This window comes from Pan paniscus, chromosome 15 (genome assembly GCF_029289425.2).
Source record: "Pan paniscus chromosome 15, NHGRI_mPanPan1-v2.0_pri, whole genome shotgun sequence".
NCBI lineage: Eukaryota > Metazoa > Chordata > Mammalia > Primates > Hominidae > Pan > Pan paniscus.
Genome location: NC_073264.2, coordinates 97,605,990 through 97,620,686, shown reverse-complemented (window position 1 = coordinate 97,620,686; position 14,697 = coordinate 97,605,990). Strand labels below are relative to the sequence as shown.

Below are 14,697 nucleotides of genomic sequence, written 5' to 3'. Positions count from 1 at the left end.
CATGGACACCTGGTAGGGAATGGGATGAAGTTAGGAGAGGGAAACTAGGTCTCCAACCCAGGTGGAGGTGAGTAGCTGGGAAGAGGACAACCTCTGTGGCAAAGGGGTGGAGTACCAGAAGACCAGTGATGGCCATGGAGGCAGTCAAGAGCCATGCCCCAGCGGTGCAGTGGGCAGTTCTCAGTAGGAGAATCTCAAGAGCCCCTGAGAGATGACAAAGGAGCAGCAAGCATGCCGTCTGTCACCCAATGCCAACTTACATCCGAGTTGGCCACATCCTTCTCTGTCCCTCTCCCCTGTCCTTGATCCCTGGAGGATCAGAAATGGCCGCCAGCAAGAAGGGAGGAGGAAGGAAGAGGAGAGAAAATAAAGGTGGCTGAGAAGACGGCAAGGGGAGAAACTGCATTAGATGAGTCCGAAGGCGATACTACAATAACCAGATGATGGAGGATCTCAACTGTCCAAGTGTAAACATGATGAAATGGCTTTATTTTTCTAATAACTGCTACTGACTGCTTTCCTGCAGGTAGCAAGATCCCTTAGAGACCTCTCAGTTCAAAACCCAGTTTGTAATTATTTGATTGAAACAGACTTCCTAAAGCATGAATAAACAAAGGGGCTACTCACTATCTAAGAGTTGCAATGGAACCAGCCTGAAATTCTATCCAAGGGAAAGAATGAATCCAGTTTGAGTTTAAAGCGACACCTTACTGTGATTACTTTGTTCAACAAACTGGCTACAATGAATCACTGAGTAAGAAGAATTTTCCATTTATTTATACGTCTTCCTGTATTACGTATTGCCCCATTTCATTAATCCATTTTTTTCTTTTCTTTCTTTTTTTTATGAGAGGGAGTCTTTCTCTGTTGCCCAGGCTAGAGTACAGTGGCGCGATCTCAGCTCACTGCAACCTCTGCCACCCAGGTTCAAGCGATTCTCCTGCCTCAGCCTTCCGAGTAGCTAGGATTACAGGCACCTACCACCGTGCCTGGCTAATTTTTGTAGTTTTAGTAGAGATGGGTTTCATCATCTTGGCCAGGCTGGTCTTGAACTCCTGACCTCGTGATCCACCCTCCTGGATCACGAAATGCTGGGATTACAAAGGGATTACAAAGGGATTACAGGCATGAGCCACCGCGCCCGGCCTCATCCATTTTTTTCTATTAAGGATTTCATAACTCTCTTATCAATTTGCCTGAACATTTTATATATTAAGGATATTAATTTATCATATCAGTGGCAATATTTTTTCTTGGTTTGTCCAATTAAAAGGACAACCAACTGATTGGTTGGAGTGCAGTGGTGTGATCTTGGCTCACTGCAACCTCTGCCTCCTGGGTTCCAGTGATTTATGAACATATGTGTGATTTTTTTTTCTTTTTTTTGAGATGGAGTCTTGCTCTGTCACTCAGACTGGAGTGCAGTGGCACGATCTCGGCTCACTGCAGCCTCCACCTCCCAGGTTCAAGCGATTCTCCTGCCTCACCTTCCCGAGTAGCTGGGATTACAGGCACGTGCCACCACGCCCAGCTAATTTTTGTAGTTTTAATAGAGACAGGTTTTCACCATGTTGGCCAAGCTGGTCTCAAACTCCTGACCTCAGGTGATCCACCCAACTTGGCTTCCCAAAGTGCTGGGATTACGGGTATGAGCCACCGTGTGCAGCTGATTTTTTTCTTTTTAACTTAGGAAGTTCTTCCCCATCCTACCAACAGATCATCACCAAAATGTTAACAATGAGATTATGGAGGAATTTTTTTTGTTATAATTTCTGTACTTCACCTTTTGTTGTTGTTGTTGTTGTTGTTGTTGTTGAGACAGGATCTTACTCTGTCACCGAGGCTGGAGTGCAAGGGCATGATCATGGCTTACTACAGCTTCAATCTCCCGGGCTCAAGTGATCCTCCTGCCTCAACCTCCAAATAGCTGGGACTATAGGCACATGCCACGATGCTCAGCTAATTTTTTTTTTTTTTTTTTTGGGACAGAGTTTCACTCTTGTTGCCCAGGCTGGAGTGCAATGGCATGAACTTGGCTCACTGCAACCTCCGCCTCCCAGGTTCAAGCAATTGTCCTGCCTCGGCCTCCTGAGTAGCTGGGACTACAGGTGTGTGGCACCACACCTGGCTAATTTTTTGTATTTTTAGTAGAGATGGGGTTCACCATGTTGGCTAGGCTGGTCTCAAACTCATGACCTCAGGTGATCCACCCGCCTTGGCCTCCCAAAGTGCTGGGATTACAGGCATGAGCCACTGTGCCTGGCCATGCCTAGCTAATTTTTGTATTTTTTTGTAGAGATGGGGTTTCGCCATGCTGCTCAGGCTGGTCTCAAACTCCTGGCCTCAAGTGATCCTCCCACCTCAGACTCCCAAAGTGCTGGGATTACAGGCATGAGCCATGGCGCCCGCCTGTAGTTCAGTCTTTTTTTTTTTTTAAACAGTCTTTTATAACCAGATTTTTAAAAATAGCCACTGTTCACAAGAGCAGCGTGGCTCTCTGCTGGGTGTGTGTTACCTGCATTCTGCTCCATGCTCTCCTTGATGCCATCTAGGAGCTCCTGTGCATCTTCCACATTCTCCTCCTCCTCTTCCTCTTCGACTTCTTCGTCTCCTTCCCCTACATTGTTAGGGGCAACAATCGCCTCCTGCATACCACAGGGATATTCACATTGGATGATGCCCCACATTCATTTGCTACTCACAAATCAGCTGGCAGGTGATCCTGGATAAAGCTTGGGATCCAAATAGGACATGTACCCCATGACAGCTGTCATGCAAAATTTTGCAGGATGCGCATATCCACAAAGACACATGAGATCCTTGAGGTTTTTCTTATAGCATATTTAAGAGAATAGTATATTTTTGTGCTAATGCCAGAACTGCTTGAGTCAACATTTTTCTAATGTGTTATTCTAAGGTATTGGGTTGTATCTTACTTGAAGGAACCACATGTTGCAGAAATCAAGACTTTTAATAATCATTTATTAAAGCTACCTCAGTATCTGCCATTTCCAATAAAATGATACAAAGCAGTTTATAAATAAAGTTTGATAATACCCTGAGAAACATACAACACTAATAAAACACCTACAAGCGTTCCAGGCAACAGAGAGAACACAAGCTATACTTCGAACCACAGCTGGAGGCAGACTAAATTTCAAGGGCAACCCACGGAAGCTGCTTCTGTCTCAGAGGACAGCCCTGTAGAGTGTTGTGTTTTCGTAACTGGGGGCAACAAGAACATCCAATTAAAATAACAAATCTCCTGTTTACTGACATACAAAATTAGTTGCTTGTTTATTATAAAACTAAAAAAAGCATTTCTAAAATGTTAAAATTCCCAATAAAGTAGTTAAAAGCCATTTCAGGCTGGGCACGGTGGCTCACACTTGTAATCCCAGCACTTTGGGAGGCCAAGGCGGGCGGATCACCTGAGCTCAGGAGTTCAAGACCAGCCTGGCCAACATGGTGAAACCCCGTCTCTACTAAAAATACAAAAATTAGCCGGGCATGGTGGCACACACCTGTAATCCTAGCTACTTGGGAGGCTGAGGCAGGAGAACTGCTTGAACCCAGGAGGTGAAGGTTGCAGTGAGCCAAAATCGTGCCACTGCACTCCAGCCTGGGTGACAAAGCAAGACTCCATCTAAAAAAAAAAAAAAAAAAAAAAGCCATTTTACAAGATGGCTCTGAAGGTAAAGAAGGAAGCTCCTTTCTTTCCCGAAGCCAAAGCAAAACCTTTGAAGGCCAAGAAGGCAGTGCTGAAAGGTGTCCACAGCCACAGAGAAAAGAAGATCCATACGTCATCCACCTTCTGGTGTCCCAGGACACTGTGGCTCCGGGGGCAGCCCAGACATCCTCCCAAGAATGTCCTCAGGAGAGACCAGCATGACCACTCTGCCATCATCAACTAACTTCCCCTGACCCCTGAGTTGGCCACGAAGAAGAGGACACAAACACACACTTGTGTTCATTGCGGGTGCCAAAGCCAGCAAGTGCCACATCCAACAGGCTGTGAAGAAGCTCTCTGACGCCAGTGTGGCCAAGGTCAACACTCTGCTCAGGCCTGAGGGGGAAGAGAAGCCAGATGTTCCCCCTGGCTACTGATTAGGACGCCTTGGATGTTGCCAACAAAATTGGGATCATCTAAACTGCATCCAGCTGGCTAATTCGAATAATATACACCTTTATACCCTAAGAACAATACAGTAATTAATTAAAATGCCCAGGAAAATAGTTTAAAGTGTTACCAGTTTTGCTATGGCTTCAGAAATGACATCCTTCAGTTGGATGTGATGCAGTTTGTAGTACTTGGCCAATTCTTCAGCAATACTGGATTTTCCCACAGCAGGGGGACCAAGAATGCAGATCTTGATTGGCTGAAAGAGGAGAGAGTAAGGAACATACAGCAAGCTCTGAATGATCTGTAGCTAGACAGAGTGGTTTTTTATTTCAGGGGAGTGCTTTTTTTTTTTTGAGACAGAGTCTCACTCTGTTGCTCGGGCTGTAGTGCCGTGGCATGATCTCGCTTACTGCAACCTCCACCTCCCAGGTTCAAGCGATTCTCTGCCTCAGCCTCCCGAGTAGCTGAGACTACATGTGCGCACCACCATGCCCAGCTAATTTTTGTATTTTTTGTAGAGACGGGTTTTCTCCATGTTGGCCAGGCTGGTCTCAAACTCCTGGTCTCAAGTGATCTACCCACCTCAGCTTCCCAAAGTGCTGGGATTACAGGCGTGAGCCACCACGCCTGGCTGGGAGTGCCTTTTGAAAATAAAGTCTCTGGACCCTGCAGGCTAACTCTCACTCTTCTGTGGAGACTCCAGAGTCATGCCTCTACCCCCACCACCATCACCAGGGTGACTGCCACATCATCCCGAAAGCATCTGCCCCCTGGTCAGACAGTTCATGTTCTGGTTCATGTCCATTCATTCAGTAGGTATTCAATAGGCACCAACTACATGGGCTGATCTGGGGCTGGTGGATAGGGCCACATAAGAAGATGTATCAGGAACAACTCAGATCACTAAACAGTAAGTGCTCAGGAATTACACACTGCCAGTTTCACAAGACAGTGCACAGTACAGGGCATTGTGCTACCTTTGGAACAGTAACAAAGCAAAGAATTTCTGGTTCGGTGTGCAAAGGGCCTAATTTACTGCCTGAATACTATTTCTGTACTGAATTTGGCCTTTAATTATTTGTTTTGTTTTGTTTTGTTTTGTATTGAGATAGGTGCTCCCACTGTTGCCCAGGCTGGAGTGTAGTGGTGCAATCACAGATCACTGCAGCCTCGAACTCCTGGGCTCAAACCATCCTCCCAGCTCAGCCTCACAAGTATCTGGGACTACAGATGCACTCCACCATGTTCGTCTGATTTTTATACTTTCTGTAGAGATGAGATCTCACTGTGTGGTTCAGGCTGGTCCCAAACTCCTGCACTCAAGCAATCCTCCTGCCTCAGCCTCCCGAAGTGTTGGGATAACAGGTGTGAGCCACTGCACCTGGCTTGGTCTTTAATTACTATTATTATTGTTACTATTTTGAGACAGAGTTTCACTCTTGTTGCCCAAGCTGGAGTGCAATGGCGTGATCTCGGCTCACTGCAACCTCTGCCTCCTGGGTTCAAGCGATTCTCCTGCCTTAGCCTCCTGAGCACCTGGGATTACAGGCGCACGCCACCACACCCAGCTAATTTTTTGGTATTTTTAATAGAAATGGGGTTTCACCATGTTAGCCAGGCTGGTCTCGAACTCCTGACCTCAGGTGATCCACCCGCCTCGACCTCCCAAAGTGGTAGGATTACAGGTGTGAGCCATCGCACCTGGCCAATTATTTTTAACACAGTTAATTTATTCTAATTTTTAGGCCAGGCATCGTGGCTCATGCCTGTAATCCCAGCAGTTTAGGAGGCTGAGGTGGGAGGATCCCTGGAGCCCAGGAGTTTGAGGCGAGCCTGAGCAATATAGTGAGGTCCCCCTCTCTACAAAAAACGAGGCCAGCTTCAGCAATATAGTGAGATCCCCGTCTCTACAAAAAAAAAAAAAATTTTTTTTTAATATTGGCTGGGTATAGTCACATGTGCCTGTGGTCCCAGCTACTTGGTGGCCCAGGCTGAGGCAGGAGGAGTGCTTAAGCCCAGGAGGGTCTAGGCTGCAGTGAGTCACGGTCCTACCACTGCACTCCAACCTGGGCAACAAAGCAACACCCTGTCTCAATTTTTAAAAAATTTATTCTAATTTTTAAAAACATACTCATTTAAAAAAAAAACACCATTTCTCCTGCTGATAAACTTGATTGAATGCTAAAGAAGCCCTATGGTGTTCATAATCAATGAGTAAATATTCATTTCTAACAGAGGTCAAAATATCAGTAACATATAGTTATTTATTTCAAAATGGTCCAAATAGTTGTGAAACTGAGGGCCCATATTTTGCAAGGTAAATTTTAGAATTGCGCTCATGAAAAGGATTTGCATTGGTAGAGTGTCTGTATGCTTACAGATTATATAATTTCATCCACCAAGTTGGTTAATATCATTACTACCATTTGACAGGTGAGGAAACCAAGACAGTGAAGGAAGTAGGCAGCACACAGGATGGTTCTGGCTAGCAGCGCTGTCCCATCGGATAGGGATGATGGATGGCTCTGGCGCGTGTGGTCCCATCGGATAGGGAGGATGGATGGTTCTGGTGAGGAGTGTGGCCCCGTCAGATAGGGATGATGGCAGGCAGTGGAAGGAGGCAGGTGTGAAGGAAAGCAGTTCCGGAACTGAGTCCTGACGAGCAGGGCTGGGCCCCTGGAGAGGTGCAGTGCATTCACCAAGGCCTGAGAACCGGCTGTCAACTGAGCAAGTTCAGGTGTCTCATTTGTCCACGGACCAAGGGTGGGTCCTTTCTCCTGGCATGGGCTCACTTTATCCAGGTGTAAAACCAGGATGCCAATCTATTCATTTATTTACAATGAGAAGTATGACTGCCACTGAATCAAATACTCCAAGTCCACATATTTGGTATATTTACTCCCTTCAAGCAGATGGACACTGGGAGCCAAGTCTTATAAGGCTGCTTGATGAGCTTTGATCAGAACAAGGGGAGTAGGATGAACTGACTGGAAGCAATGGGTCAAGGTGGCTTGATGCATCTGTCTCTGAAGCAGCAATGACTTTTCCTTGCTAAAGGAACTGCGATCACGCAAGTGCATGGCTTGAGACTCCATCTTTTGGGGATGTCACTGAGTGACACCTCTGGGGCTACACTGGCCTTGGTAGTGTTTCCTGTGGCTAACTGCCCCTAGGGACAGACATACCCTATTTAGTTTTTAGATATACTATTCCTTCTATCATATTCTTGTCCAGTCTTGCTCGTCAGGAACCATACGGTCTCTTCAAAGTGTCTTGTCATATTTCTACTCTGTGTGTTGTTGTTACAGTTGACCTAGAGAGGACATTAGTCTAACCTCTGAGGTTGGGTTGGTGTATATCTCAGGATAACCTCCCAGTACAGCCACCATGAGGATCTTAGATGCTTAAAGAGATCATTATTTCTTTTGCTAAGTGGTACATGTTTTGCTTATTCTTAACTAGACATGTTTTTTTTCCCAAGAGAATACGGTTCTAAGGATATGATGGTGACACTATGCTTGCTTATGTGGAGCATTCCCTCCAACAGTGATAATTATGGTTATGATGACACCTGTTACTCACATACACCATTTTACAGTTTTCAAAACACTTTCTCATGTATGACCTACTTTTGTCTTTAGAATGTTTCCCTGGGATAAATCCAAAGCTCTACGCAGGTGCTTCATTGATCTGATTTCAGAGAGGCAGGTGTGGCGGCCCTGCAGTTAGATGCGGACATTCTAGTTAAGTCTGCATCCTACCTAGTTTGAATCTCTGACTAGCTGTGTGACCTTGAAAAAGTTGCTACCTACTCAGGAGGCTGAGGCAGGAGGATCACTTGAACCCGGGAGGCAGAGGTTGCAGTGAGCCGAGATCATGCCACTGCCCTCCAGCCTGGGCTATGGAGCAAGACTCTGTCTCAAAAAAAAAAAAAAAAGAAAAGAAAGAAAGAAAGAAAAAGAAAAAGTTGATGCAGCCAGGCACGGTGGCTCAAGCATGTAATCCCAGCACTTTGGGAGACCAACGCAGGCGGATCGCTTGAGGCCAGGAGTTTGAAACCAGCCTGGTCCACATGGTGAAACCCCGTCTGTACTAAAATTACAAAAATTAACCAGGTGTGATGGTGCACACCTGTAATCTCAGGTACTACTCAGGAGGCTGAGGCACGAGAATCACTTGAACCCAGGAGGCAAAGGTTGCTGTGAGCCGAGATCACACTGCTGCACTCCAGCCTGGGCAACAGAGTGAGACTCTGTCTCAATAAAAAAAAAAAAGGTTGCTTCATCTCTTTGAGCCTTTGTTTCCTCATCTATACTATATAGATAAGAATATCCACCTTTCACCATAAAAAATGATAAGTATGTGAGTTAACACGGATGTTAATTAGCTCGATTTAGCCATTCCACAATGTCTACATATTTCAAAACTTTATGTTGTACAGGATACATGTATATAATCTATTTGTCCATTTCAATTAATTACTTTTTTTAAAAAGCGTATCTACCTTGAAAAGTTGTGATAATTAAAATGACCAGTGAGTCCTCTGACCACTTAGAAAGAGATCAAAGTAGTAATCAGGCTTCTTGTACCTCCCACATGTATACCCAGGACTGAAACAAGCCAGCCAGTAAGGCAGTTGATATTTTTACCTATTTAATATTCTTCTTTATATGGACAACACTGCGACATCACTCTTGAGCTTGCTATCACGTGCAATTTGCATACATTATTATCTAATGTTTAAATTAGATAATTTTGCATACATTATTAGATATTATCTAATTATTAAATTAGATAAATTTGCATACATTATTATCTAATATTTAAAACTGTTCATGTTTGGTTCACAGGTATTAATTTGATATACATGTAAATTTGTTAGACCTGGACAAATTTGTCAAATTTGAAAAACTTGAAATTAGAAATTTGAACGTCTGAAAAAGCAAATACTTCCATTGGCATCATCACACTAGAAGTTTGATTCATTTTGCTTGAATCAGAAGTTTCAGTGGGAAACGGTGATAGTTACCATCAATCCTCTGCTTTGCTTGTACTCCTTGAGGATAGTGTTGATATTTTCCACAAATCCTGTTTGGGCAGCCCATCGAATATTAAAATTCTCCTTCACAAAGAGCGCTTCCATTCTTAAGTTGACCAGTAAATGGTCAAGACAATCTTGCTGAAAGATAGAGGACAATTAGAGATTTGTCTTTTTTTGTTTAATTCTGACTGTCATAACAGACCAAAATCACTACAGTTATTAAAGAAAAACAATATACATTCACTAAACGTGGAAGTCAATTAATCCAGCACTGAGTATTTACAGAGTACCTGTGTGATACTATGTTACTTCTAAACAGTCTCCATGTCTACTCTGATGGCGGGCCACCTTCTGGCTGAACAAGTAGGAAGATACTGGAAATCCAAATTTTCTTTTTTAAAAATTTTAATTGTGTCTACTTTTTGAATACTGCAGTTTCATGGTTCAAAATCCAAAAGAACAAAAGGTGTAGAGGAAAATATTCCCACCGAGTGCCGTGGCTCATGCCTGTAATCCCAGCACTTTGGGAGACCAAGGCTGGCAGATCACAAGGTCAGGTGGTCAAGATCATCCTGGCTAACACGGTGAAACCTCGTCTCTACTAAAAATACAAAAAATTAGCCGGGCGTGGTGGCGGGCGCCCGTAGTCCCAGCTGCTTGGGAGGCTGAGGCAGGAGAATGGCGTGAACCCGGGAGGTGGAACTTGCAGTGAGCCGAGATCGTGCCACTGCACTCCAGCCTGGACGACAGAGTGAGACTCCGTCTCAAAAAAAAAAAAAAAAAAAAAGAGAAAAATATTCCCTCTGACCTTTGACCATCACCCACCCAGTTCTGCTCCTCAAGGAAACCAATAATATCAGTCCTTTCAGAAACATATTCCAGTGCAGTGTTTAGATGCAATTTATTTGCAATTTATTCTTAAAAAGAATTGCATTCTAATGCAAGCTTGAAAAGCACACTGCAAAAAACCCAATTTTTTTTTTTGTTGTGATGGAATTGGAATCTCAGCCTGCTTTGAATTTTAGAAAGAGGCCAAAGAAAATAATTCCCAGTGTTCGAATGGCATTTTACGTATCAAATAGCTTCCAAATACATTTTGTTTTGTTTCTTTTTTTTTTTTTTAATTTTTTTTATTTTGAGATGGAGTGTCTCTCTTGTTGCCCAGGCTGGAGTGCAATGACGTGATCTAGGCTGACCGCAACCTCTGCCTCCCGGGTTCAAGCGATTCTCCTGTCTCAGCCTCCCAAGTAACTGGGATTACAGGCATGTGTCACCATGCCCAGCTAATTTTGTATTTTTAGTAGAGACAGGGTTTCACCCTGTTGGTCATGCTGGTCTCAAACTCCTGACCTCAGGTGGTCCACCTGCCTCGGCCTCCCAAAGTGCTGGGATTATAGGTGTGAATCACCGCGCCCGGCCCAAATACATTTTCTGACCAGGACCTCTGGGGGTTTTTCAGGAAAGACAACTGAAGACAAGAGTAAGTTGTCTTAGGGTAGAACATCTGGTGGTGTGGTAGGAGATGAAGATGGCATTGGAACCCAGGCCTTCTGACTCCAAATCCCTCACAGATCAATGTTATTTAGCCAAAACCTATCTGATATTAAAAAAATAACAATACTCCATATTATTGAGAAAGATAGTTAAAAAAAAAAAAAACACCGCATATACTAACCGTTAAGTCCTTGGTTAGGTATGCATTTTCTCTGGGTATTTTCTGGATTTTCCCAGGGCCGGTATTTTTACTGATACACTGTTAGAGGAAAATCGAAATATTAGTTGGTTTACCTGGAAGGTTTTACTTTATATAAAACTCAAATGGGCCAGGCGCAGTGGCTCACGCCTGTAATCCCAGCACTTTGGGAGGCCAAGGTGGGCGGATCACCTGTAATCAGGAGTTTGAGACCAACCTGGCCGACATGGTGAAACCCCGTCTCTACGAAAAATACAAAAGTTAGCCAGGCGTGGTGGCGTGTGCATGTAGTCCCAGCTACTCAGGAGGCTGAGACACGAGAATTGCTTGAACCTGAGAGACAGAGGTTGCAGCGAGTTGAGATCACACCACTGCACTCCAGCCTGGGCGATAGAGCGAGACTCCATCTCAAAAGCAAACAAACAAACAAACAAACACCTCAAATGAATGTGAACATAATTGAATTTTTTTAAATAGCATTAGTGCCAAGTAGTGGAGATAACGATGAGTGTGACCCAGGATCTGCCCTCAAGAGCTCCCAGTGTGAAAAGAGAGACAGAACTGTACACAGATATTTATCATGTGGAGTGTTTGCAGCTCAGCAAAGGGGATTCTGTGCTGTAGTCTGAATGTCTGTGTCCCACAGAATTTACATGTTGAGATCTTCACCCTTAAGCTGATGGTAGTAGGAGCTGGGGCCTTTAGGAAAGTGGGTCTTGAGGGTAGAGCCCTCAAGAATGAGATTAGTGTCTTATAAAAGGATCCCAGAGAGTGCCTTAACCCCTCCACCATGTGAGGACGCACGGAGAAGGTGACATCTATAAAGCCAAAAAGCAGGCCCTCGTCAGGCACCGAATCTGCCTTTTTTTTTTCCCCACAATTTTTTTGTTTGTTTGTTTTTGAGACAGGGTCTTGCTCTGTTACTCAGGCTGGAGTGCAGTGGCACGATCTCAGCTCACTGCAACCTCTGCCTCCCAGGTTCAAGCAATTCTCCTGCCTCAGCCTCCTGAGTAGCTGGCATTATAGGCGTGCATCACCGCGCCTGGCTAATTTTTGTATTTTTAGTAGAGAAGGGTTTTCACCATGATGGCCAGGCTGGTCTCAAACCCCTGACCTCAAGGGATCTGCCTGCCTGGGCCTCCCAAAGTGCTGAGATTACAGGTGTGGGTTACCACACCCGGCCATGCCGTAATTTTTTTTTTTTTTTTAGAGATAGGGTCTTGTTCTATTGCCCAGGCTGCAGTGCAGTGGTGCAATTATAGCTCACTGCAGCCTTGAATTCCTGGGTTCAAGCAATCCTCGCACCTTAGCCTCTCAAGTACATGGAACTATAGATGTGCACCACCAAGCCTGGCTAATTTTTAAAATTTTTTATAGAGAGGGAGTCTCACTATGCCCAATGCTGGTCTTGGACTCCTGGCCTGAGGTGATTCTTCCACCTGAACTTAAAGTGCTGGAATCACAGGTGTGAGCCACCATGACTGGCTGAATCTGCCTTGATCTTGCACTTCCCAGCCTCTGGAACTGTGAACAATAAATGTCTATTGTTTATAAGCTACTCGGTTTATGGTATTTTGTTGTAGCAGTTCAAACAGACTAAAACAACCTGGGATGAAGAGAGACACCTGTCGCGTGCAGGAGGTGGGAATGAGGCAGGGAGAGTGCACAGGAAGATAGATGAACTGAATTTTTTTTCTTTTTTTTTTTTTTTTTTTTTTGACAGGGTCTCGCTCTGTCACCCAGGCTTGTGTGCAATGACACAATCTTGGCTCACTGCAACCTCTGCCTCCTGGGCTCAAGTGATCCTCCCACCTCAGCCTCCTGAGTATCTGGGACTACAGGCACACCACCATGCCCGGCTTATTTCTGTATATTTTTTTTTGGTAGAGATGGGGTTTCACCATGTTGCCCAGGCTTGAGCTGAATCTTAAAAATGAATAGGGAGTAGCCAGGAGAAGGGCAGGAGAAGGCTGCACTAGCTGGGCCGCATGGTAGCTGCTTTAGCCAGAGCAGCCTGGACTGGAAGAGGAAGCTGTCCCAGAACTAGACTCCTGAAGCTGGGCACAATGGCTCAGACCTCTAATCCTAGCACTTTCAGAGGCCGAGGTGGCAGGATCACTTGAGCCCAGGAGTTTGAGGTTGCAGTGAGCTAAGATCACACCACTGCATTCCAGCCTGGGTGACAGAGCAAGACCCTGTCTCTAAAACATTAAAAACAAACTTAGCCAGGCACTGTGGCTTACCCCTGTAATCCCAGCACTTTGGGAGGCAGAGGCGGGAGGATCATTTGAGCTCAGGAGTTTCAGACCAGCCTGGTGACATGGTGAGACCTCATCTTGACAAAAAAAGAAAAAGAATGAAAATTAGCCAGGTACGGTGGTGCACGCCTGTGTTCCCAGCTACTTGGAAAACTGAGGCAGGAGGCTCTCTTGAGCCCAGGATGTCAAGGGTGCAGTGAGCTATGATCACACCACGGCACTCCAGCCTGGGCGAAAGAGCGAGACTCTATATCAAAAAAATAAATAAACAAATAAATAATATTAAAAATAGAACTCCTGGAATTGGCCAGTAGGTTGGTGAACCTGATCATATCAATACTTTGGGGCAAGTGCCTATTGGCGGATTTTCGTATTCTGGTGTGTCATCTGCGTGTGTGTCTGGGGTGCAATGATCGCCATCTTCTTAACCTGAGCCCTACAGCAGTCTTTCTTATTTCCCTCTGTACATATAAAAGAGAAAGGCTATTTTGGTAGTAACCTTAAAGTATATACTGCAAACGCAGATAGTGAGTTTGGGTTTTACGGATATTCTTCTTAGGAGTCCCAGTTTTGTTAGCACAACTGATTGGGGGCAAAACTTTTTAATTTATTTTTATTTTAATTTTTTATTTTTTATTTTTTGGAGATGGAGTCTTGTTCAGCCGCCCAGGCTGGAGTGCAGTGGCACAATCTTGGCTCACTGCAACCACCGTCTCCTGGGTTCAAGCGATTCTCCTGTCTCAGCCTCCCGAGTAGCTGAGATTACAGGCACCCGCCGTTATGCCCGGCTAATTTTTGTATTTTAGTAGAGATGGGGTTTCATCATGTTGGTCAGGCTGGTCTTGAGCTCCTGACCTCAGGTGATCCACCCGCCTCGGACTCCCAAAATGCTAGGATTACAGGCATGAGCCACCGCGCCCAGCCAGCAAAACTATTTACGATATGTCATCAAAGTATGGGATGAAACCACTGTACCTTGACTATGTCTTCCAGGGTATGAACAGACTCATCCACAGCAACCAGGTAGTGAGGCTTTGGCACGTGATCTATGACGTTTTGTATCACTCTGCAGACCCACAGGTAAAATAATCATCAAAGGGAAAAAGCGAAAGAGATGCAGTAAACTAGAATTCACTGACCACCACCCCCATGGCTGGGCGTGGGGTTTGGTGCTTTGATAAGTTATCTCCATTTTCAATAAGGTTAGGGTTGGGATGGTTATCTGCATTCTCCACATGAGGAAGATGCTAAAGGGTTCGGTGACATTTCTCAGGCTGAAGAGCTATTGCGAAAGTGGAAGAGCCAGCTTTTGAGGTCAGATGCATCTGGTTCTGGACCTGTCTTCTTTCTAGCATACTGCCCTGTCTCCCAACAAAGGGAACTGCCCCCAGCAGGACCCGCCCCCAGCAGGACCCCAGTTTATGAAGCCCTCCCCATCTAGGGGCTCGTGTGAGCCTCACAACAGTGCTTTAGGGAGGTATTTTACAAAGTAAGACACAGATTTAGACAAGCTGTGGCTCTTTAAGGAAGTCACGTAGCAACAGTGCCTGAGCCTGCTTTCCTATCCGAGTTGCCAAGGTTT

The 14,697-nt window shown here is 45.0% G+C and overlaps 1 protein-coding gene across 3 annotated transcripts in view; it reads right to left on the bottom strand.

Moving 5' to 3' along the window:
• AK7 (adenylate kinase 7) overlaps positions 1-14,697 on the bottom strand; it is a 99,244-nt gene that overhangs the window by 30,640 nt on the left and 53,907 nt on the right. For all 3 annotated transcript variants that reach the window (XM_034938087.2, XM_034938090.2, XM_063596116.1), the window contains 5 exons: positions 14,091-14,181; positions 10,840-10,917; positions 9,153-9,302; positions 4,251-4,379; positions 2,516-2,645 (listed from right to left, as the gene is read on the bottom strand). In XM_034938087.2, the coding sequence (XP_034793978.1) occupies positions 2,516-2,645; positions 4,251-4,379; positions 9,153-9,302; positions 10,840-10,917; positions 14,091-14,181 (578 nt within the window). The remainder of the gene's footprint in view (positions 1-2,515; positions 2,646-4,250; positions 4,380-9,152; positions 9,303-10,839; positions 10,918-14,090; positions 14,182-14,697) is intronic.